This window comes from Thunnus thynnus, chromosome 13, assembly GCF_963924715.1.
Source record: "Thunnus thynnus chromosome 13, fThuThy2.1, whole genome shotgun sequence".
In the NCBI taxonomy this organism is placed as follows: domain Eukaryota; kingdom Metazoa; phylum Chordata; class Actinopteri; order Scombriformes; family Scombridae; genus Thunnus; species Thunnus thynnus.
In genome coordinates this window covers 30,471,187-30,495,340 of record NC_089529.1, presented here as the reverse complement: position 1 = coordinate 30,495,340, position 24,154 = coordinate 30,471,187, and the positions used below count along the sequence as shown (strand labels likewise).

The window sequence follows — 24,154 nt, the reverse complement described above, 5'->3', positions numbered from 1 at the left end:
AATTTGGCCACATGCTTCTGGTTCCACCACCACATGCTCCAAGTACTAACCAGATCAAGAATACCACCCAAACTATACTCTGGAAATTCATTCCGTATTGGAGCTGCATCCACAGCTTCAAGGCAAGGAATCCCCAACCGCAGCATTAAAATCCTCGGCTGCTGGTCCTCCCCTGCATACCTTACCTATAACCACCATGACACAAACGATATCAGAAACGCCCACATGCATCCCCTTACCTACACCCTCATCCCTTCATCCCTCATCCCCTCATCCCTTATCCTTTCATCCCTTCATCCCTTACCCTGCATCCCTCATCCTACAGTCATTTCAAACTCATATCTTTGTTGGCATGGTCTTTGTTAGTGAAAATCAAAATGTAATGTGTTCTGACCATGAATAACTATGGAAAAAATGTATATTCCCGTTGCAATACCTAGCCAAAGTTGTAATTCTAATGCACTGTATTGAACACTTAATATTCCCTACAGTAGACCATAGAAAATAAGCTGAAGATAAACTTTTGATTAACTTTTCGCACAAAAAAAGGACTGTGGATTTTGTCCCCCATCACTTATATTGGATCTTTTAATCACCAGTATAATGCCTGAATAAGCGGCTGAGTATCTGTTGTATCAGAGGGCTTGGTAGATTTATTAGAGCACAGCCTGATACCAACCGGCCTAATGATGGGTCAAACACTTAATTAGGGCCTGAGACCCAAAGGGGCGAAGACCCTCTTGTATCTGTTCTTTTTCTTTCTTTCTTTCTTTCTTTCTTTCTTTCTTTCTTTCTTTCTTTCTTTTTTTCTTTCTTTCTTTCTTTTTATTATGCCACTTAAACCCTAAAATTGACCTCCTAAACATGCTCAAAAACTCACCAAATTTGGCATGCACATCAGGTCTAGTGAAATGTTTGATAAAATGTAAAAATTAAGCCCCAAAGTGCCAAACTGTGCTTGAGAGCGCCACCTATGTAATTAAAATGGCTGCCATGGCCCGTAGGAATGCCATAGAGAGATTGAACCAAAACTCAATTATTTGTCTCATCAAGAACTACAAATCATATGCTGACACGCCTGACCTAAATCCAACAGGAAGTCCACAATACACACATGAAAGTACGACTTTTCCCTAATTTTGGACCCTGAACAAACTCTATCTCCTCTGAGGACGTTAATGGTATCGGCTTCAAACTTTAATACATGATTTATGACACTGTGCTGAACAAAAGTTGTTAAAAACTTTGTAATAACTTGAACGGTTTAGATTTCATAAGCCCTGAAAGTTGCAGTGCCACATTGCACCTTACAATGTAAACCAATGGGGAGGCAATCTCTGGGCATGGACTTTGTGTCAAACTGATGCTTCTGACGTCTAAACTATAAGTCTGACAACTTTCAAACCTGTATCAATTGATTCGCAACAAAATTTCCTACAAAAAAAAGGAGGTTGATCCTCCTCTATTTTTTGAGAAACAAGAGGGACATCAAGATATAAAGAAGAATATTTGGTTGAAATAAACCATTACCGAATCTCAGTATCATTATTATTATTATTAGTAGGAATAGGAATTAGTAGCAGCAGTAGTACATATTTTTTCTCTCTTCTTTGGAGGAGACACGTAAAATGATGCTCCAAGGGAGGACGGTCTCCCTAACCAATCAACAACCAGAATGCAATATTGACATCGAGTTGGTCCAATGATAGTTTCCAGAATTCATCTTCCATTCTCTCCACTGTAAGGCAGAGTAGCAGCAGTAGATAGCTCCTTGCGTTAGCCAATGCAACAGCTGGCTTGTTGTAGCAGCCTGAAGGACTCTTTACACATCCATGGAAGGACTGTTAAGGACTGTTGTTAAACTAATGGGAGAATTGATCTGGACTGTGCAGCACAGCAGCAGCAGGACACCGCCAGGGAGCGGCTGGAGAGAGAAGCAACTGGAGAAACAACCAGGAGAGTTAGCTTGTTTGTCATTGTTGCTAATGATATCAGACTGGTAAAGCAGCAGCCATAAAGTTCTGTTAACTAACAAACAAGCCGACCAACAGTCACAAATGGATGTTATGACATGAATACTTCATCTCCATGATAGAAAGAAGAAGACATCAAATAACGTGAGTCAGATACAGTTTCTCTCTCTCTGTCTCTTTGGTTGCTAATTTCATCTCTGATGGTTAAATGTCTCTCTGTGTGGCTGTTGTGTGAATTTATTTCCTTAACCATAATGCAGCAGATATATATATATAAGGTGTTGTGGGTAGTTTGCTTGTTGAAGTTACAGTGAGCTGTCTGGGCTCACTCATTCATGTGGAATTGATCCCGTTTTTAATTGAGTGATTGTTCAGTCACCTGTTGATGTTGTATGATTAGTGAATGAGTGTGCAGGAGGTCTGGCTGCTTGCTTCTGACAGTTTCTTTAGTTTGTTTTTAAGCTGAGCCGTATATTGAGTAATAAGCTTAAAGTAACTAGAATAACAAGTGTTAACTAGTGGTTTAACTGATTGTAGTTGATAGGTGATCCGTATGGATCGCCCCCCACGGTTCGGCAGGCATATGAACTGCGCATTAATTGCAAAATTTAACATCTCATTTAATACAAAGTAAACAAACTGCTGTAAGTACAAGTCATGGGGAGACAGTGTGTCACTAACAGGGATTTTGAAGGGTGACAATCAAAACAGCATCTAAGGGGTCTGAAGTGACATCTGTAGGTATGTTTACCTGCTGTCTGATGTGCTGCAGCTGAGCTTTAGTTTATTTAAACATTGGACATCTTAAATGTTGTTTGTCTTGAATGTTTTCATTTAAGACCATGGGCAAAAGTTCATTGCTGTTTCATGTTGTAAGTGTGTTACAGAATAAATAGAAAACAAAGTTTTATTTGTCTTTTTTTGCTGATCCTAAAAATGATATGATCTGAACTGTGAGTTTTGTGATCCGTTGCACCCCTAGTGTTAACATGTCAACTTTGTGGACTATATTTTGTATGTCGTGCACATAGATAAGAGTGTGTAAGTCATGTATTTGATACATGCATTAATACTTTCTGATGTGAATCTACACTTTTAGATCTGTAAATGTTTTTAGTGTTCAGTCTTTCTAGTATTCAGCACTGATCTGTTCCTGTATCACATTATAAGCTTTGGGGTACTTTATATATTTCTGTATACTAAGAAAATACATAGGAAACACGTGTAAATCATGTGATATCTTGTCTGTTTTTGATGAGAACATAAATCTGTTGTCACAATAGAACAATACTATAAACTTGAATTTCATTTTGTTGGTAAAATCACTCATCTGAACCAGTCCATGGCTAAAATGAGCTCTTCTTTGCTTAGAAACAATATGTATATGTTAAATGTCTTTAAAGAAGCAGCCTTTACACCACTCAGGGGTTTTTGTTTTTAAAAGCAAATTGTTTTATTGGCATATAAAATTGCCCCCCACCCCTCTGATTTCATCAGGTGGGGGACAATGATATAGTTTGATGCGGTAAGTTGGTTTTCCTCCTGCCCTCCCCAATTTTTTGAGTCACCAGCCGCCACTGGTGTGGGAGTTGAATGCAGCTCATTTTTGTAGGATACAGTAGAAAGGCCTATATACATACAGTACATTATATACAAACTTTGTATGAAGTTTGGTGTTATTGTCATTTATTTAACAATAAGTATAGGTCTTATATTTACAATTCAGTAGTGGGGATGATCTATGAGGGGAAGAGAAAAAATGGAGTGAGGGTGACAGTTTAGTGATAAAGTGCTGTAGAAAAATACCATCAAAACTAAAATTTGTAGCTCTGTACTGCAGTTTTTCCTTTATTAGGGCCCGAGCACCTAGCGGTTTGCTCACACTCTCCATTCAAATATATGAGTATTTTTCTGTGTCCAGCTGCAGTTACTTATTGTCTCTACACACCTGACAGTACACATTTCAATCAAACTTTGACCAGGTCATGTGGGTCAAAAGTTTTTACTTTTCTAAAATTATACTTGATGAAAATTAGGAAATTAATTTGTTTTACACACAAACTCATCAGGGGTTTTCAATTTACTAATTGAAATCCAAGTGAATGGGCCCAAAACTTGCATCATTTTGATGACACAGGTGTGAGCAAGACAGACACGTCTTACACTGCAGAAAATTCTCACACTGTTGAGATTTGATGTTTTGCCATGACAGAGGAAGTCGCTATAACTTTATTGTAAATGCTCCAGTCTGCACCAAACTTCTCCCGGCCTGAACAAGTCTACATGACATTATTCCATCAGTGATGAAGACTGGCTGAATAGCGCCCCCTTCGAAATTTCAGCAAAGCAGCCCCAGCAGCAGGTAAAATAGTGGACAAAGGAAGTGATGTTTAAATCCTTCTCGCACTGTCTGAAAACAGCTCGGGTTTGAAGACATCTGCATGCCCGTGACAGAAGCCCTTCGATTGCGTTGCGGCCTGACGTGTGCAGAGGCGTGAGGGCCCGTTCAACGCTGCTTGCAGCTTTAATATTAATAGTGGGATTTCACAGGAATACTCCCCAAGTTTCCAAAATAACAAAATGAGGATTGTTTCTTTTAAAACGCCTTTGTGAGTTTGTTGGTACAGTTTGTGATATTGTATGAATGTAATTATCTCAGGTTGAAGTCACAGATGAGGATAAAAGATTAGATTGAACATGAAACTTCAGCCATGTAAATACTTGCATCTGACACTGTAAATGAGGTTTATATTCAGTTTGCAAGGCCTCTGTTCTCTAGAGCCAAGGGTTTTTTGCATTGTAGGGATTTTGAATATTTGATGAGCAGTAGAGCAAATATGTTTTTTTTAAGTTAAAAATATGTTTCTTTAAAAAATATTTTCCAATGGTTAATGAAGGAAATTATTATTGAAACTGATGACAAATAACTGGTTCATCATCTTTGAGTGCTGCTGTGTGCCAAGCATCAAAGATCTCCTCCAGATGTGTGTTAATGTATAGAAAAATCATTTGTTTTGATCATTTGTGTCTGATGTGTTTTTCCACAAAAAAGTGCAAATGCTTTGTTGAAAGTCCTTAAAATCAGAATCAGAAACAGGTTTATTGTCAATTTATTGATGTTACCTTGGTGTTGTTGTGCATAACAATCAAAGTTAGAAGGTAAGATAAAACTCAAATACCTATACAATGTATGAGAAAAACACAACTACCACAAAAGACAGGTAATATAAATATATACATAAAATTCATAATTAAAATTTTAGATATAGTAAATATATACAGTATATATATAAACTGACATCTACTCTCTAGCATTACACAGTGGATGAGTTGTAACCTACTTAAATTAAATAAAGACAAAACAGAAGCTCTTATATTTGGCACAGATGCACAGAGAGAAGAACTTTCAAGCAGGCTTGGAAATCTGGCTCTACAGATTAAACCAGAAGTAAAAAACTTAGGTGTTATCCTTGACTGTGAATTGAATTTTAAAAGTCATGTCCACAACATTACAAAGATAGCCTTTTATATATTTAACAAACATCGCAAGAGTCAGACCCTACCTTACTTTGGAGGATGCCAAGAAACTCACTCTTGCCTTTGTTTTTTAACGCTGGTTTACTAAATAAAACCATTGATCGGCTGCAACTCGTTCAAAAATCAGCAGCAAGAATTTTAACCAACACTAGGAAAAGGGAACATATTAAACCAGTATTAGTGTCATTGCACTGGCTACCTGTAACATTGAGGAAAGATTTTTAAAAAATCTTTTACTTGTTTTTAGAGCCCAATATGTTCCAAACCGTTCGCTTAGGTCACTTAACACTGGCTTGCTAAATGTGCCACAAATAAAATGCAAAAAGTAAGGTGAGGCAGCTTTTTGCAGCTATACACCAAAGATCTGGAACAAACTCCCACCACATATAAGACAAGCATCCTTGATATTTTCAAGAATCAGCTCAAAACTTATTTTTATGCTCTTGCTTTTAATTAACTCAACTTTTTATTTGCTCTTTACTGTTTTTACTACCTGTTTTATCTTTCTTATCTCATGATTTTACCTCTTTTTATCTTATTACCTCTTTTTATCACTGTAATGTTTTTTTTATTGTTTATTGTATTTCTTTTTTTCCCTTTCTTTTAATATTTTACCTTAATAAATCATATTCATTTATACTCAGAGCACAGAGAAACTTTCAGCAGATGAATGTGACCATACATCATTCTTCAAAGTGAAGATGAAACATCCAAGTGAGGGAATAAGAAGAACACATTTTTGAGTTGAGGGGGACTTTAAGTTTTTGCCACAGTGTTGGGACTATGTTGATGTAGAGTGAAGTGTTTGACTACACTAAAATATCTACAAATATTAAAATCACTTCTGCATTTGCATTTGCCAACAATTAAAAAACAATGAACTCAAATACAGTATGTGCAGAGTATAGATAATTCAGGAAGGATATAAAGTACTGTTGCAATACTACATTATTTTATTTTGTATTTAAATTTTAAAGACATTAAAGACATTCATATTTCTTTCAAATTAATATATATATATATATATCTCTTAAAATAAGAATAATGCTTGAATAATTCAATGTCATGTAGGGTGAGACCTCAGCCTTGTCAGTTTCAATCGACAGCATAGATGGTAAATGAGGATGGGTCTGATGGTCTGGTCTCTGATGCCATAGATTAGAGCACTCAGACATCTTGGGAGAAGGATAATACATACATAAATAATACTATGGATGCGCAAATGTGTTAATCTGTCTAGGAATTTTGACATGGCAATAATCAATGGCTCATGTACAGTTGAGGAAAGACTGAGGCCCAGCTGAACCAGGTGCAGCAGCAGTGTGTTACGAGCTTTATGGGCTGAAGCTTTGTCTGTGGAGGCTGACCTGGCTGCTATCACCACACCAATATAGGAACAAGTTACTGTCACACCAGCTAATACAAACAGAAAACAAGTGAAGGCTTTGTTATAATGATCAGACATTGGGCCAAGAAACATGGCTATGTCAGAGCAATAGTCTTTCATCTGCAGGCTCTCCAGTTCTTCAAATGGAAAATCTAACAGCAAAATAACTTGTATGAGAACATTTAGTGAACTGAACGCCCAAACTACAACAATAGCCACACCTGTGTTTCTGATGGTGATGATGGTAGCGTGCCTCAGTGGGTAGCACACAGCTACATATCTCTCCAGAGACATCACCACCAGTGTGAGAGGAGACACTTCATTTGTGAGATCAGTGAGCATGGTGAGAAAACCACATACAGGATAGGTCAGCCATATTCTACAAGCAGACAGTAGATACAGTAACTGGCTTAGTGCCATCTGCACAGTGTCTGCAAAAAGTAGATTATACAGAAGAATATAACGGGAGGTCTCCCTAAACACAGACTTACTCCTCAAGGTGAAAAGCATGATCCCATTAATGAAGAGAAACACACAGCATGCCACTGTAATTGGAGCAGAAGACAACACAATTTCCAGTAGTCTCCGGTACTGCGGTCCAACAGTGATATTGGTCTGAGATGGAGTTGCATATGACATATTAGAGAGACATTTATCGGTCCGTCATGAAAATGAGATATATCTGAAGGGTTTTACCCTGTTATACAGTAAATTTGACTAACTGGAAAACACATTTAAGATCTCAAAAAAAAAAACATAAAAATTTCAATGCAATTATGACACAAAAGCACAATTAAACAGTTTTACCCTTAGAACAGTAAAAACCCATCATCTTTGCAGAAATGTCTGTTGAGTTCACATGTAAAAAAGAAAATAACCCACATACATGTTCCCTGTGCCGACAGTTAGCAGGTTAGAGGCCGTGCTTGAGTCCATGTGGGAGGAACTGATCTGCAGGGTTTGCCTGGCCTTAAATGCATTTTAAGATCTCAATCCTCACACCCACTTCATGTCATACCATGACATGTAAGTATGGTAAATAGATCAGTAATGTTAAACAGTGATAGATGATGTAATCCCTTTACAATTCTTACTCAATACTCTAGTTCATGTCATTGTATATTCTGTTGCCTGGAGATTCAGTACAGAAGCTCGGTCCAACCTACACTAAGGTGGATAATCAGTCTGCTCCTGACAAAAAGTCCAGCATTCTAATAAAAATAGGCTATTTTGAAGTGGCTGGTCCAGCAGATAACTGTGTACATTCTAGAGTCTGTCCTGCTGTCCACATACCCTGCCGGCCTGACTGCAAGATACAAAGCTGTAACTCTAAGTAACAACGACTCTCTTCTAATGCAACTGCTGTTATGGTTGTTGGAAATTATTTAGGATACCAGTATACTTTTTCTTAGCCTGGCAATGCCAAACTAGACAAGGCAAGTTTATTTAGCAACAAGGCAAGGTGAGACAATGTGCAAAAGGAACACACAATATAAGGACACTTAAATACAATCAAAAACAGTCATTAAAGACCTGCAGTTTTCTGGGAGTTTGTTCAAATATGTGGATCATAGATGTCCCAGATGACCTGAGAGGTCTGGATGGTTCACAACATAACAGCAGACCAAAAGTGTATTTTGGCCCTAAACCAGTCAGTGCTTTATAAAACAACAGCAGTATTTTAAAATCAATTCTTTGACAGACAGGAAGTCAGTGTAAAGATCGGAGAACTGGAGTTGTATGATCCACTGTCTTGGTCTTAGTGAGGACTCGAGCAGCAGCGTTCTGAATCAGCTGCAGCTGTCTGATCGATATTTTTAGGGAGAAATGTAAAGACGGTGTTACACTAATCAAGTCTACTGGAGATAAATTCATGGACAAGTTTTTCCAAATCCTGTTGAGACATAAGTCTTTTAATCCTTGATACATTCTTCAGCTGACTTTGTAATTGTCTTAATGTGGCTGTTGAAATTCAGGTCTGAGTCCATGATTACACCAAGATTTGTGGCTTAGTTTGTGGTTTTTAACATTATCGATTGAAGCTGAGTGCTGACTTTTAATTCCTCTTCTTTGGCTCCAAAAACAGTTACTTTGGTTCTATCTCACGCAGGCTCCACCCTCTACTGGACTCTATGGGTAATACTCTCGTCCAATCACACATATTTGAGAAAATATTCTGGCTGGGCGTGTAGCTGGTCAAGGCAGTTACAGTCTGGGTCTGTTGGTTGTTGCTGTGGATTTGGGAATCCATTGTAATGGGCTTAATGTTCAAATACAGTAAAATGGGTATTAGACTGAGATATATAAACAATCATCATAGACCTTGTCCCCATTGAAATTGCAAACAATAAAAAAGACAGAAAACTTTTAATCAAAATGTGTTCTGACCATAAATAATTATAGAAACAATATATATTCCTGTTGCAATACCTGGCCAAAGTTATGATTCTAATGCACTATATTGAACACTTAACATTCCCTACAGTAGACCATAGAGAATTAGCTTAACATAAACTTTTAATTAACTTTTTGCACAAAACGAGGACTGTGGATTTTGTCCCCCATCACTTATATTGGATCTTTTAATTACCAGCATAATGCCTGAATAAGCAGCTGAGTATCTGTTGTATCAGAGGGTTTGGTACATTTATTAGAGCACAGTCTGATATTGACCGGCCTAATGATGGGTCAAACATTTAATATTAATACTGGGATTTCATAGGAATGCTCCCCAAGTTTCCAAAATAACAAAATGAGGATTGTTTCTTGTAAAATGCCTTCATGAGTTTGTTGGTACATTTTGTGATATTGTATGAATATAATTTTCTCAGGTTGAAGTAACAGATGAGGATAAAAGATTAGATTGAACACAGAACTTCAGCCATGTAAATACTTGCATCTGACACTGTAAATTAGGTTTATATTCAGTTTGCAAGGCCTCTGTTCTCTAGAGCCAGGGTTTTTTGCATTGTAGGGATTTTGAATATTTGATGAGCAGTAGAGCAAATATGTTTTTTATGTTAAAAATATGTTTCTTTAAAAAATATTTTCCAATGGTTAATGAAGGAAATTAGTATTGAAACTGATGACAAATAACTGGTTCATCATCTTTGAGTGCTGCTGTGTGCCAAGCATCAAAGATCTCCTCCAGATGTGTGTTAATGTATAGAAAAATCATTTGTTTTGATCATTTGTGTCTGATGTGTTTTTCCACAAAAAAGTGCAAATGCTTTGTTGAAAGTCCTTAAAATCAGAATCAGAAACAGGTTTATTGTCAATTTATTGATGTTACCTTGGTGTTGTTGGGCATAACAATCAAAGTTAGAAGGTAAGATAAAACTCAAATACCTATAGAATGTATGAGAAAAACACAACTACCACAAAAGACAGGTGATATAAATATATACATAAAATTCATAATTAAAATTTTAGATATAGTAAATATATACAGTATATATATAAACTGACATCTACTCTCTAGCATTACACAGTGGATGAGTTGTAACCTATTTAAATTAAATAAAGACAAAACAGAAGCTCTTATATTTGGCACAGATGCACAGAGAGAAGAACTTTCAAGCAGGCTTGGAAATCTGGCTCTACAGATTAAACCAGAAGTAAAAAACTTAGGTGTTATCCTTGACTGTGAATTGAATTTTAAAAGTCATGTCCACAACATTACAAAGATAGCCTTTTATCATTAAATAAACATCGCAAGAGTCTTGCTTTTAATTAACTCAACTTTTTATTTGCTCTTTACTGTTTTTACTACCTGTTTTATCTTTCTTATCTCATGATTTTACCTCTTTTTATCACTGTAGTGTTTTTTATTGTTTATTGTATTTCTTTTTTTCCCTTTCTTTTAATGTTTTACCTTAATAAATCATATTCATTTATACTCAGAGCACAGAGAAACTTTCAGCAGATGAATGTGACCATACATCATTCTTCAAAGTGAAGATGAAACATCCAAGTGAGGGAATAAGAAGAACACATTTTTGAGTGGAGGGGGACTTTAAGTTTTTGCCACAGTGTTGGGACTATGTTGATGTAGAGTGAAGTGTTTGACTACACTAAAATATCTACAAATATTAAAATCACTTCTGCATTTGCATTTGCCAACAATTAAAAAACAATGAACTCAAATACAGTATGTGCAGAGTATAGATAATTCAGGAAGGATATAAAGTACTGTTGCAATACTACATTATTTGATTCTGTATTTAAATTTTAAAGACATTAAAGACATTCATATTTCTTTCAAATTAATATATATATATATATATATATATATATATGTATATCTCTTAAAATAAGAATAATGCTTGAATAATTCAATGTCATGTAGGTTGAGACCCCAGCCTTGTCAGTTTCAATCGACAGCATAGATGGTAAATGAGGATGGGTCTGATGGTCTGGTCTCTGATGCCATAGATTAGAGCACTCAGACATCTTGGGAGAAGGATAATACATACATAAATAATACTATGGATGCGTGAAATTGCTACTCTGTCTAGGAATTTTGACATGGCAATAAGCAATGGGTCATGTACAGTTGAGGAAAGACTGAGGCCCAGCTGCACCAGGTGCAGCAGCAGTGTGTTACGAGCTTTATGGGCTAAAGCTTTGTCTGTGGAGGCTGACCTGGCTGCTATCATCACACCAATATAGGAACAAGTTACTGTCACACCAGCTAATGCAAACAGAAAACAAGTGAAGGCTTTGTTATAATGATCAGACATTGGGCCAAGAAACATGGCTATGTCAGAGCAATAGTCTTTCATCTGCAGGCTCTCCAGTTCTTCAAATGGAAAATCTAACAGCAAAATAACTTGTATGAGAGCATTTAGTGAACTGAACGCCCAAACTACAACAATAGCCACACCTGTGTTTTTGATGGTGATGATGGTAGCGTGCCTCAGTGGGTAGCACACAGCTACATATCTCTCCAGAGACATCACCACCAGTGTGAGAGGAGACACTTCATTTGTGAGATCAGCGAGCATGGCGAGAAAACCACATACAGGATAGGTCAGCCATATTCTACAAGCAGACAGTAGATACAGTAACTGGCTTAGTGCCATCTGCACAGTGTCTGCAAAAAGTAGGTTATACAGAAGAATATAACGGGAGGTCTCCCTAAACACAGACTTACTCCTCAAGGTGAAAAGCATGATCCCATTAATGAAGAGAAACACACAGCATGCCACTGTAATTGGAGCAGAAAACAACACAATTTCCAGTAGTCTCCGGTACTGCAGTCCAACAGTGATGTTGGTCTGAGATGGAGTTGCATATGACATATTAGAGAGACATTTATCGGTCCGTCATGAAAATGAGATATATCTGAAGGGTTTTACCCTGTTATACAGTAAATTTGACTAACTGGAAAACACATTTAAGATCTCAAAAAAAAAAAACATAAAAATTTCAATGCAATTATGACACAAAAGCACAATTAAACAGTTTTACCCTTAGAACAGTAAAAACCCATCATCTTTGCAGAAATGTCTGTTGAGTTCACATGTAAAAAAGAAAATAATCCACATACATGTTCCCTGTGTCAACAGTTAGCAGGTTAGAGGCCGTGCTTGAGTCCATGTGGGAGGAACTGATCTGCAGGGTTTGCCTGGCCTTAAATGCATTTTAAGATTTCAATCCTCACACCCACTTCATGTGATATCATGAGATCAGTAATGTTAAACAGTGATAGATGATGTAATCCCTTTACAACTCTTACTCAGTACTCTAGTTCATGTCATTGTATATTCTGTTGCCTGGAGATTCAGTAGAGAAGCCTGGTCTAGCCCTCACTAAGGTGGATAATCAGTCTGCTCCTGACAAAAAGTCTGGGATTCTAATAAAAATAGGCTATTTTGAAGTGGCTGGTCCAGCAGATAACTGTGTACATTCTAGAGTCTGTCCTGCTGTCCACATACCCTGCCGGCCTGACTGCAAGATACAAAGCTGTAACTCTAAGTAACAACGACTCTCTTCTAATGCAACTGCTGTTATGGTTGTTGGAAAATATTTAGGATACCAGTATACTTTTTCTTAGCCTGGCATCGCCAAACTCGGACAGGCAAGTTTATTTACATAGAACATTTCATGAACAAGTCAGCAGCCAAAACACCTGCAGCTGAAACGCACTACTCCCATTCAAATGAATGGGAGGACAGGCATTTTCGCGCACTGTCTGAGTTGGTCTGAATATAGTCTTAAAAGTTTCTTTCCCCTTTGTCTCAGTTTTCACATGACCCGTGACAGACTGTCTCTCTCTCTCCCTCTCTCTCCCTCTGTCTCGTTTCTCATTTCAGAAATTAAAACAATTGGCACCAGACGCTGACCCTCTTCTGACCCTAGTCCCACCGTTTTCAGCCACCATCTTCAGTTGACATTGAACATAAACATTAAGTTATCACCTCACGAGATATGATCCTCTACAGCCTTGCGCCCTGAACATTCTCATCATATTTGACCGGATGGAACTGCTTCAAAGGTTTCCATGCCTCCCGTGGCCTTCCATTCACCTCACTTGACGTCGTGACCCTCTCCAGGTTTATCACATTTGCCCATTTTATCCTCAAGATTAAGTCTTCCACTATACAGGTCTACATCAGCGGAATCAACTTCTTCATAAGACTGTCCTCAGGAGCATCGTGTTCAGCCTTGTCCCACTCATACATCAGCATGTTGATCAAAGGTCTCCGTAAGGCTGAACCACATCTCTTGCCAAAATGTTCGCCCCACACTTCAAACCTCCTTGCCCGCTGCATCAGAACTCTCTGTACAGGTTATCTATCCCCTTACATTGATAAAATCCTGGAATCCATGTTCCTACTGGTGATTCTCTGTTCATCACAGAGACGGGCAATTTGGCCACATGCTTCTGGTTCCACCACCACATGCTCCAAGTACTAACCAGATCAGGAATACCACCCAAACTATACTCTGGAAATTCATTCCGTATTGGAGCTGCATCCACAGCTTCAAGGCAAGGAATCCCCAACCGCAGCATTAAAATCCTCGGCTGCTGGTCCTCCCCTGCATACTTTACCTATAACCACCATGACACAAACGATATCAGAAACGCCCACATGCATACCTTTACCTACACCCTCATCCCTTCATCCCTCATCCCCTCATCCCTTATCCTTTCATCCCTTCATCCCTTCATCCCTTACCCTGCATCCCTCATCCTACAGTCATTTCAAACTCATATCTTCGTTGGCATGGTCTTTGTTAGTGAAAATCAAAATGTAATGAGTTCTGACCATGAATAACTATGGAAAAAAATGTATATTCCCGTTGCAATACCTAGCCAAAGTTGTAATTCTAATGCACTGTATTGAACACTTAATATTCCCTACAGTAGACCATAGAGAATAAGCTGAAGATAAACTTTTGATTAACTTTTCACACAAAACAAGGACTGTGGATTTTGTCCCCCATCGCTTATATTGGATCTTTTAATTACCAGTATAATGCCTGAATAAGCAGCTGAGTATCTGTTGTATCAGAGGGCTTGGTAGATTTATTAGAGCACAGCCTGATACCAACTGGCCTAATGATGGGTCAAACACTTAATTAGGGCCTGAGACCCAAAGGGGCGAAGACCCTCTTGTATCTGTTCTTTTTCTTTCTTTCTTTCTTTCTTTCTTTCTTTCTTTCTTTCTTTCTTTTTATTATGCCACTTAAACCCTAAAATTGACCTCCTAAACATGCTCAAAAACTCACCAAATTTGGCATGCACATCAGGTCTAGTGAAATGTTTGATAAAATGTAAAAATTAAGCCCCAAAGTGCCAAACTGTGCTTGAGAGCGCCACCTATGTAATTAAAATGGCTGCCATGGCCCGTAGGAATGCCGTAGAGAGATTGAACCAAAACTCAATTATTTGTCTCATCAAGAACTACAAATCATATGCTGACACGCCTGACCTAAATCCAACAGGAAGTCCACAATACACACATGAAAATACGACTTTTCCCTAATTTTGGACCCTGAACAAACTCTATCTCCTCTGAGGACATTAATGGTATCGGCTTCAAACTTTAATACATGATTTATGACACTGTGCTGAACAAAAGTTGTTAAAAACTTTGTAATAACTTGAACGGTTTAGATTTCATAAGCCCTGAAAGTTGCAGTGCCACATTGCACCTTACAATGTAAACCAATGGGGAGGCAATCTCTGGGCATGGACTTTGTGTCAAACTGATGCTTCTGACGTCTAAACTATAAGTCTGACCACTTTCAAACCTGTATCAATTGATTCGCAACCAAAATTTCCTACAAAAAAAGGAGGTTGATCCTCCTCTATTTTTTGAGAAACAAGAGGGACATCAAGATATAAAGAAGAATATTTGGTTGAAATAAACCATTACCGAATCTCAGTATCATTATTATTATTATTAGTAGGAATAGGAATTAGTAGAAGCAGTAGTACATATTTTTTCTCTCTTCTTTGGTGGAGACACGTAAAATGATGCTCCAAGGGAGGACGGTCTCCCTAACCAATCAACAACCAGAATGCAATATTGACATCGAGTTGGTCCAATGATAGTTTCCAGAATTCATCTTCCATTCTCTCCACTGTAAGGCAGAGTAGCAGCAGTAGATAGCTCCTTGCGTTAGCCAATGCAACAGCTAGCTTGTTGTAGCAGCCTGAAGGACTCTTTATACATCCATGGAAGGACTATTAAGGACTGTTGTCAAACTAATGGGAGAAATGATCTGGACTGTGCAGCGCAGCAGCAGCAGGACACCGCCAGGGAGCGGCTGGAGAGAGAAGCAACTGGAGAAACAACCAGGAGAGTTAGCTTGTTTGTCATTGTTGCTAATGATATCAGACTGGTAAAGCAGCAGCCATAAAGTTCTGTTAACTAACAAACAAGCCGACCAACAGCCACAAATGGATGTTATGACATGAATACTTCATCTCCATGAAAGAAAGAAGAAGACATCAAATAACATGAGTCAGATACAGCTTCTCTCTCTCTGTCTCTTTGGTTGCTAATTTCATCTCTGATGGTTAAATGTCTCTCTGTGTGGCTGTTGTGTGAATTTATTTCCTTAACCAGAATGCAGCAGATATATATATATAAGGTGTTGTGGGTAGTTTGCTTGTTGAAGTTACAGTGAGCTGTCTGGGCTCACTCATTCATGTGGAATTGATCCCGTTTTTAATTGAGTGATTGTTCAGTCACCCGTTGATGTTGTATGATTAGTGAATGAGTGTGCAGGAGGTCTGGCTGCTTGCTTCTGACAGTTTCTTTAGTTTGTTTTTAAGCTGAGCTGTATATTGAGTAATAAGCTTAAAGTAACTAGAATAACAAGTGTTAACTAGTGGTTTAACTGATTGTAGTTGATAGGTGATCCGTACGGATCGCCCCCCACGGTTCGGCAGGCATATGAACTGCGCATTAATTGCAAAATTTAACATCTCATTTAATACAAAGTAAACAAACTGCTGTAAGTACAAGTCATGGGCAGACAGTGTGTCACTAACAGGGATTTTGAAGGGTGACAATCAAAACAGCATCTAAGGGGTCTGAAGTGACATCTGTAGGTATGTTTACCTGCTGTCTGATGTGCTGCAGCTGAGCTTTAGTTTATTTAAACATTGGACATCTTAAATGTTGTTTGTCTTGAATGTTTTCATTTAAGACCATGGGCAAAAGTTCATTGCTGTTTCATGTTGTAAGTGTGTTACAGAATAAATAGAAAACAAAGTTTTATTTGTCTTTTTTTGCTGATCCTAAAAATGATATGATCTGAACCGTGAGTTTTGTGATCCGTTGCACCCCTAGTGTTAACATGTCAACTTTGTGGACTATATTTTGTATGTCGTGCACATAGATAAGAGTGTGTAAGTCATGTATTTGATACATGCATTAATACTTTCTGATGTGAATCTACACTTTTAGATCTGTGAATGTTTTTAGTGTTCAGTCTTTCTAGTATTCAGCACTGATATGAACTTGTATCACATTATAAGCTTTGGGGTACTTTATATATTTCTGTATACTAAGAAAATACATAGGAAACACGTGTAAATCATGTGATATCTTGTCTGTTTTTGATGAGAACATAAATCTGTTGTCACAATAGAACAATACTATAAACTTGAATTTCATTTTGTTGGTAAAATCACTCATCTGAACCAGTCCATGGCTAAAATGAGCTCTTCTTTGCTTAGAAACAATATGTATATGTTAAATGTCTTTAAAGAAGCAGCCTTTACACCACTCAGGGGTTTTTGTTTTTAAAAGCAAATTGTTTTATTGGCATATAAAATTGCCCCCCACCCCTCTGATTTCATCAGGTGGGGGACAATGATATAGTTTGATGCGGTAAGTTGGTTTTCCTCCTGCCCTCCCCAATTTTTTGAGTCACCAGCCGCCACTGGTGTGGGAGTTGAATGCAGCTCATTTTTGTAGGATACAGTAGAAAGGCCTATATACATACAGTACATTATATACAAACTTTGTATGAAGTTTGGTGTTATTGTCATTTATTTAACAATAAGTATAGGTCTTATATTTACAATTCAGTAGTGGGGATGATCTATGAGGGGAAGAGAAAAAATGGAGTAAGGGTGACAGTTTAGTGATAAAGTGCTGTAGAAAAATACCATCAAAACTAAAATTTGTAGCTCTGTACTGCAGTTTTTCCTTTATTAGGGCCCGAGCACCTAGCGGTTCGCTCACACTCTCCATTCAAATATATGAGTATTTTTCTGTGTCCAGCTGCAGTTACTTATTGTCTCTACACACCTGACAGTACACATTTCAATTAAACTTTGACCAGGTCATGTGGGTCAAAAGTTTTTACTTTTCTAAAATTATACTTGATGAAAATTAGGAAATTAATTTGTTTTACACACAAACTCATCAGGGGTTTTCAATTTACTAATTGAAATCCAAGTGAATGGGCCCAAAACTTGCATCATTTTGATGACACAGGTGTGAGCAAGACAGACACGTCTTACACTGCAGAAAATTCTCACACTGTTGAGATTTGATGTTTTGCCATGACAGAGGAAGTCGCTATAACTTTATTGTAAATGCTCCAGTCTGCACCAAACTTCTCCCGGCCTGAACAAGTCTACATGACATTATTCCATCAGTGATGAAAACTGGCTGAATAGCGCCCCCTTCGAAATTTCAGCAAAGCAGCCCCAGCAGCAGGTAAAATAGTGGACAAAGGAAGTGATGTTTAAATCCTTCTCGCACTGTCTGAAAACAGCTCGGGTTTGAAGACATCTACATGCCCGTGACAGAAGCCCTTCGATTGCGTTGCGGCCTGACGTGTGCGGAGGCGTGAGGGCCCGTTCAACGCTGCTTGCAGCTTTAATATTAATAGTGGGATTTCACAGGAATACTCCCCAAGTTTCCAAAATAACAAAATGAGGATTGTTTCTTTTAAAACGCCTTTGTGAGTTTGTTGGTACAGTTTGTGATATTGTATGAATGTAATTATCTCAGGTTGAAGTCACAGATGAGGATAAAAGATTAGATTGAACATGAAACTTCAGCCATGTAAATACTTGCATCTGACACTGTAAATGAGGTTTATATTCAGTTTGCAAGGCCTCTGTTCTCTAGAGCCAAGGGTTTTTTGCATTGTAGGGATTTTGAATATTTGATGAGCAGTAGAGCAAATATGTTTTTTTTAAGTTAAAAATATGTTTCTTTAAAAAATATTTTCCAATGGTTAATGAAGGAAATTAGTATTGAAACTGATGACAAATAACTGGTTCATCATCTTTGAGTGCTGCTGTGTGCCAAGCATCAAAGATCTCCTCCAGATGTGTGTTAATGTATAGAAAAATCATTTGTTTTGATCATTTGTGTCTGATGTGTTTTTCCACAAAAAAGTGCAAATGCTTTGTTGAAAGTCCTTAAAATCAGAATCAGAAACAGGTTTATTGTCAATTTATTGATGTTACCTTGGTGTTGTTGTGCATAACAATCAAAGTTAGAAGGTAAGATAAAACTCAAATACCTATAGAATGTATGAGAAAAACACAACTACCACAAAAGACAGGTAATATAAATATATACATAAAATTCATAATTAAAATTTTAGATATAGTAAATATATACAGTATATATATAAACTGACATCTACTCTCTAGCATTACACAGTGGATGAGTTGTAACCTATTTAAATTAAATAAAGACAAAACAGAAGCTCTTATATTTGGCACAGATGCACAGAGAGAAGAACTTTCAAGCAGGCTTGGAAATCTGGCTCTACAGATTAAACTAGAAGTAAAAAACTTAGGTGTTATCCTTGACTGTGAATTGAATTTTAAAAGTCATGTCCACAACATTACAAAGATAGCCTTTTATCATTAAACAAACATCGCAAGAGTCAGACCCTACCTTACTTTGGAGGATGCCAAGGAACTCACTCTTGCCTTTGTTTGTTCACGCTTAGATTATTGTAATACACTTTATACTGGTTTACTAAATAAAACCATTGATCGGCTGCAACTCGTTCAAAAGTCAGCAGCAAGAATTTTAACCAACACTAGGAAAAGGGAACATATTAAACCAGTATTAGTGTCATTGCACTGGCTACCTGTAACATTGAGGAAATATTTTAAAAAAATTCTTTTACTTGTTTTTAAAGCCCAATATGTTCCAAACTGTTCGCTTAGGTCACTTAACACTGGCTTGTTAAATGTGCCACAAATAAAATGCAAAAAGTAAGGTGAGGCAGCTTTTTGCAGCTATACACCAAAGATCTGGAACAAACTCCCACCACATATAAGACAAGCATCCTTGATATTTTCAAGAATCAGCTCAAAACTTATTTTTATGGTCTTGCTTTTAATTAACTCAACTTTTGGTATTTCCTCTTGACTGTTTTTACTACCTGTTGTGTCTTTCTTATCTCATGATTTTACCTCTTTTTATCTTATTACCTCTTTTTATCACTGTAGTGTTTTTTATTGTTTATTGTATTTTTTTTTCCTTTCTTTTAATATTTTACCTTAATAAATCATATTCATTTATACTCAGAGCACAGAGAAACTTTCAGTGAAGATGAAACATCCAAGTGAGGGAATAAGAAGAACATATTTTTGAGTTGAGGGGGACTTTAAGTTTTTGCCACAGTGTTGGGACTATGTTGATGTAGAGTGAAGTGTTTGACTACACTAAAATATCTACAGATATTAAAATCACTTCTGCATATTGCATTTGCCAACAATTAAAAAACAATGAACTCAAATACAGTATGTGCAGAGTATAGATAATTCAGGAAGGATATAAAGTACTGTTGCAATACTACATTATTTCATTCTGTATTTAAATTTTAAAGACATTAAAGACATTCATATTTCTTTCAAATTAATATATATCTCTTTAAATACACAAAAGTGCTTGAATAATTCAATGTCACCTGGGGTGAGACCCCAGCCTTGGCAGTTTCAATCGACAGCATAGATGGTAAATGAGGATGGGTCTGATGGTCTGGTCTCTGATGCCATAGATTAGAGCACTCAGACATCTTGGGAGAAGGATAATACATACATAAAGAACTCTCTGGATGCGTCCAATTGCTACTCTGTCTAGGAATTTTGACATGGCAATAATCAATGGGTCATGTACAGTTGAGGAAAGACTGAGGCCCAGCTGCACCAGGTGCAGCAGCAGTGTGTTACGAGCTTTATGGGCTGAAGCTTTGTCTGTGGAGGCTGACCTGGCTGCTATCACCACACCAATATAGGAACAAGTTACTGTCACACCAGCTGATACAAATAGGAAACAAGTGAAGGCTTTGTTATAATGATCAGGTAGTGGGCTGAGAAACATGGCTATGTCAGAGCAATGGTCTTTCATCTGCAGGCTCTCCAGTTCTTCAAATGGAAAATCTAACAGCAAAATAACTTGTATGAGAACATTTAGTGAACTGAACGCCCAAACTACAACAATAGCCACACCTGTGTTTCTGATGGTGATGATGGTAGCGTGCCTCAGTGGGTAGCACACAGCTACATATCTCTCCAGAGACATCACCACCAGTGTGAGAGGAGACACTTCATTTGTGAGATCAGCGAGCATGGCGAGAACACCACATACAGGATAGGTCAGCCATATTCTACAAGCAGACAGTAGATACAGTAACTGGCTTAGTGCCATCTGCACAGTGTCTGCAAAAAGTAGATTATACAGAAGAATATAACGGGAGGTCTCCCTAAACACAGACTTACTCCTCAAGGTGAAAAGCATGATCCCATTAATGAAGAGAAACACACAGCATGCCACTGTAATTGGAGCAGAAGACAACACAATTTCCAGTAGTCTCCGGTACTGCAGTCCAACAGTGATGTTGGTCTGAGATGGAGTTGCATATGACATATTAGGGAGGCATTTATCAGACCCCTGTGAAAATGAGATAATATATCTGAAGGGTTTTACCCTGTTATATGGTAAATTTGACTAACTGGAAAACACATTTAAGATCTCAAAAAAACATTAAAATTTCAATGCAATTATGACACAAAAGCACAATTAAACAGTTTTATCCTTAGAACAGTAAAAACCCATCATCTTTGCAGATGTCTGTTGAGTTCACATGTAAAATAGAAAATAACCCACATACATGTTCCCTGTGCCGACAGTTAACAGGTTAGAGGCCGTGCTTGAGTCCATGTGGGAGGAACTGATCAGCAGGGTTTGCCTGGCCTTAAATGCATTTTAAGATCTCAATCCTCACACCCACTTCATGTGATACCATGACATGTAAGTATGGTAACTAGATCAGTAATGTTAAACAGTGATGGATGATGTAATCCCTTTACAATTCTTACTCAATACTCTAGTTCATGTCATTGTATATTCTGTTGCCTGGAGATTCAGTACAGAAGCTCGGTCCAACCTACACTAAGGTGGATAATCAGTCTGCTCCTGACAAAAAGTCCAGCATTCTAATAAAAATAGGCTATTTTGAAGTGGCTGGTCCAGCAGATAACTGTGTACATTCTAGAGTCTGTCCTGCTGTCCACATACCCTGCCGGCCTGACTGCAAGATACAAAGCTGTAACTCTAAGTAACAACGATTCTCTTCTAATGCAACTGCTGTTATGGTTGTTGGAAGTTATTTAGGATACCAGTATACTTTTTCTTAGCCTGGCATCGCCAAACTAGACAAGGCAAGTTTATTTAGCAACAAGGCAAGGTGAGACAATGTGCAAAAGGAACACACAATATAAGGACACTTAAATACAATCAAAAACAGTCATTAGAGACCTGCAGTTTTCTGGGAGTTTGTTCAGATATGTGGAGCATAGATGCCCTAGACAACCTGAGAGGTCTGGATGGTTCACAACATAACAGCAGACCAAAAGTGTATTTTGGCCCTAAACCATTCAGTGCTTTATAAAACAACAGCAGTATTTTAAAATCAATTCTTTGACAGACAGGAAGTCAGTGTAAAGATCGGAGAACTGGAGTTATATGATCCACTGTCTTGGTCTTAGTGAGGACTCGAGCAGCAGCGTTCTGAATCAGCTGCAGCTGTCTGATCAATATTTTTAGGGAGACCTGTGAAGACGGTGTTACACTAGTCAAGTTTACTGGAGATAAATTCATGGACAAGTTTTTCCAATTCCTGTTGAGACATAAGTCTTTTAATCCTTGATACATTCTTCAGCTGACTTTGTAATTGTCTTAATGTGGCTGTTGAAATTCAGGTCTGAGTCCATGATTACACCAAGATTTGTGGCTTAGTTTGTGGTTTTTAACATTATCGATTGAAGCTGAGTGCTGACTTTTCATTCCTCTTCTTTGGCTCCAAAAACAGTTACTTTGGTTCTATCTCACGCAGGCTCCACCCTCTACTGGACTCTATGGGTAATACTCTCGTCCAATCACACATATTTGAGAAAATATTCTGGCTGGGCGTGTAGCTGGTCAAGGCAGTTACAGTCTGGGTCTGTTGGTTGTTGCTGTGGATTTGGGAATCCATTGTAATGGGCTTAATGTTCAAATACAGTAAAATGGGTATTAGACTGAGATATATAAACAATCATCATAGACCTTGTCCCCATTGAAATTGCAAACAATAAAAAAGACAGAAAACTTTTAATCAAAATGTGTTCTGACCATAAATAATTATAGAAACAATATATATTCCTGTTGCAATACCTAGCCAAAGTTATGATTCTAATGCACTATATTGAACACTTAACATTCCCTACAGTAGACCATAGAGAATTAGCTTAACATAAACTTTTAATTAACTTTTTGCACAAAACGAGGACTGTGGATTTTGTCCCCCATCACTTATATTGGATCTTTTAATTACCAGCATAATGCCTGAATAAGCAGCTGAGTATCTGTTGTATCAGAGGGTTTGGTAGATTTATTAGAGCACAGTCTGATATTGACCGGCCTAATGATGGGTCAAACATTTAATATTAATACTGGGATTTCATAGGAATGCTCCCCAAGTTTCCAAAATAACAAAATGAGGATTGTTTCTTGTAAAATGCCTTCATGAGTTTGTTGGTACAGTTTGTGATATTGTATGAATGTAATTATCTCAGGTTGAAGTAACAGATTAGGATAAAAGATTAGATTGAACACAGAACTTCAGCCATGTAAATACTTGCATCTGACACTGTAAATTAGGTTTATATTCAGTTTGCAAGGCCTCTGTTCTCTAGAGCCAAGGGTTTTTTGCATTGTAGGGATTTTGAATATTTGATGAGCAGTAGAGCAAATATGTTTTTTTTAAGTTAAAAATATGTTTCTTTAAAAAATATTTTCCAATGGTTAATGAAGGAAATTAGTATTGAAACTGATGACAAATAACTGGTTCATCATCTTTGAGTGCTGCTGTGTGCCAAGCATCAAAGATCTCCTCCAGATGTGTGTTAATGTATAGAAAAATCATTTGTTTTGATCATTTGTGTCTGATGTGTTTTTCCACAAAAAAGTGCAAATGCTTTGTTGAAAGTCCTTAAAATCAGAATCAGAAACAGGTTTATTGTCAATTTATTGATGTTACCTTGGTGTTGTTGTGCATAACAATCAAAGTTAGAAGGTAAGATAAAACTCAAATACCTATAGAATGTATGAGAAAAACACAACTACCACAAAAGACAGGTGATATAAATATATACATAAAATTCATAATTAAAATTTTAGATATAGTAAATATATACAGTATATATATAAACTGACATCTACTCTCTAGCATTACACAGTGGATGAGTTGTAACCTACTTAAATTAAAT

At 37.4% G+C, this 24,154-nt stretch overlaps 3 protein-coding genes across 3 annotated transcripts; all 3 read right to left on the bottom strand.

The window, feature by feature from the left end:
• Window positions 1-6,573: 6,573 nt before the first annotated feature.
• On the bottom strand, window positions 6,574-7,834 carry LOC137196259 (odorant receptor 131-2-like). Its single transcript, XM_067609132.1, has one exon. It carries the CDS (start codon window positions 7,534-7,536, stop codon window positions 6,574-6,576), a length of 963 nt encoding a protein of 320 aa, XP_067465233.1. The 5' UTR covers window positions 7,537-7,834.
• Window positions 7,835-9,954: 2,120 nt separating this feature from the next.
• Window positions 9,955-11,996, bottom strand: LOC137196258 (odorant receptor 131-2-like). Its single transcript, XM_067609131.1, has 2 exons — window positions 11,275-11,996; window positions 9,955-10,048 (listed from the first exon to the last, which is right to left on the bottom strand). The coding sequence occupies exons 1-2, from the start codon at window positions 11,979-11,981 to the stop codon at window positions 9,955-9,957; spliced, it is 801 nt and encodes a 266-aa protein (XP_067465232.1). The 5' UTR covers window positions 11,982-11,996.
• An 8,313-nt stretch (window positions 11,997-20,309) lies between these two features.
• On the bottom strand, window positions 20,310-21,272 carry LOC137196257 (odorant receptor 131-2-like). Its single transcript, XM_067609130.1, has one exon. It carries the CDS (start codon window positions 21,270-21,272, stop codon window positions 20,310-20,312), a length of 963 nt encoding a protein of 320 aa, XP_067465231.1.
• Window positions 21,273-24,154: the final 2,882 nt, after the last annotated feature.

What these genes read in the sequence shown, in the direction of transcription:
- LOC137196258 (XM_067609131.1), bottom strand. Translation starts at nt 11,981, where the DNA reads ATGGCACTAAGCCAGTTACTGTATCTACTGTCTGCTTGTAGAATATGG. An exon ending in ATTTACCATCTATGCTGTCG is followed by an intron (nt 10,049 to 11,274) that starts ATTGAAACTGAC and finishes ATTAACACACAT; the next exon opens with CTGGAGGAGATCTTTGATGC.
- LOC137196259 (XM_067609132.1), bottom strand. Translation starts at nt 7,536, where the DNA reads ATGTCATATGCAACTCCATCTCAGACCAATATCACTGTTGGACCGCAG.
- LOC137196257 (XM_067609130.1), bottom strand. Translation starts at nt 21,272, where the DNA reads ATGTCATATGCAACTCCATCTCAGACCAACATCACTGTTGGACTGCAG.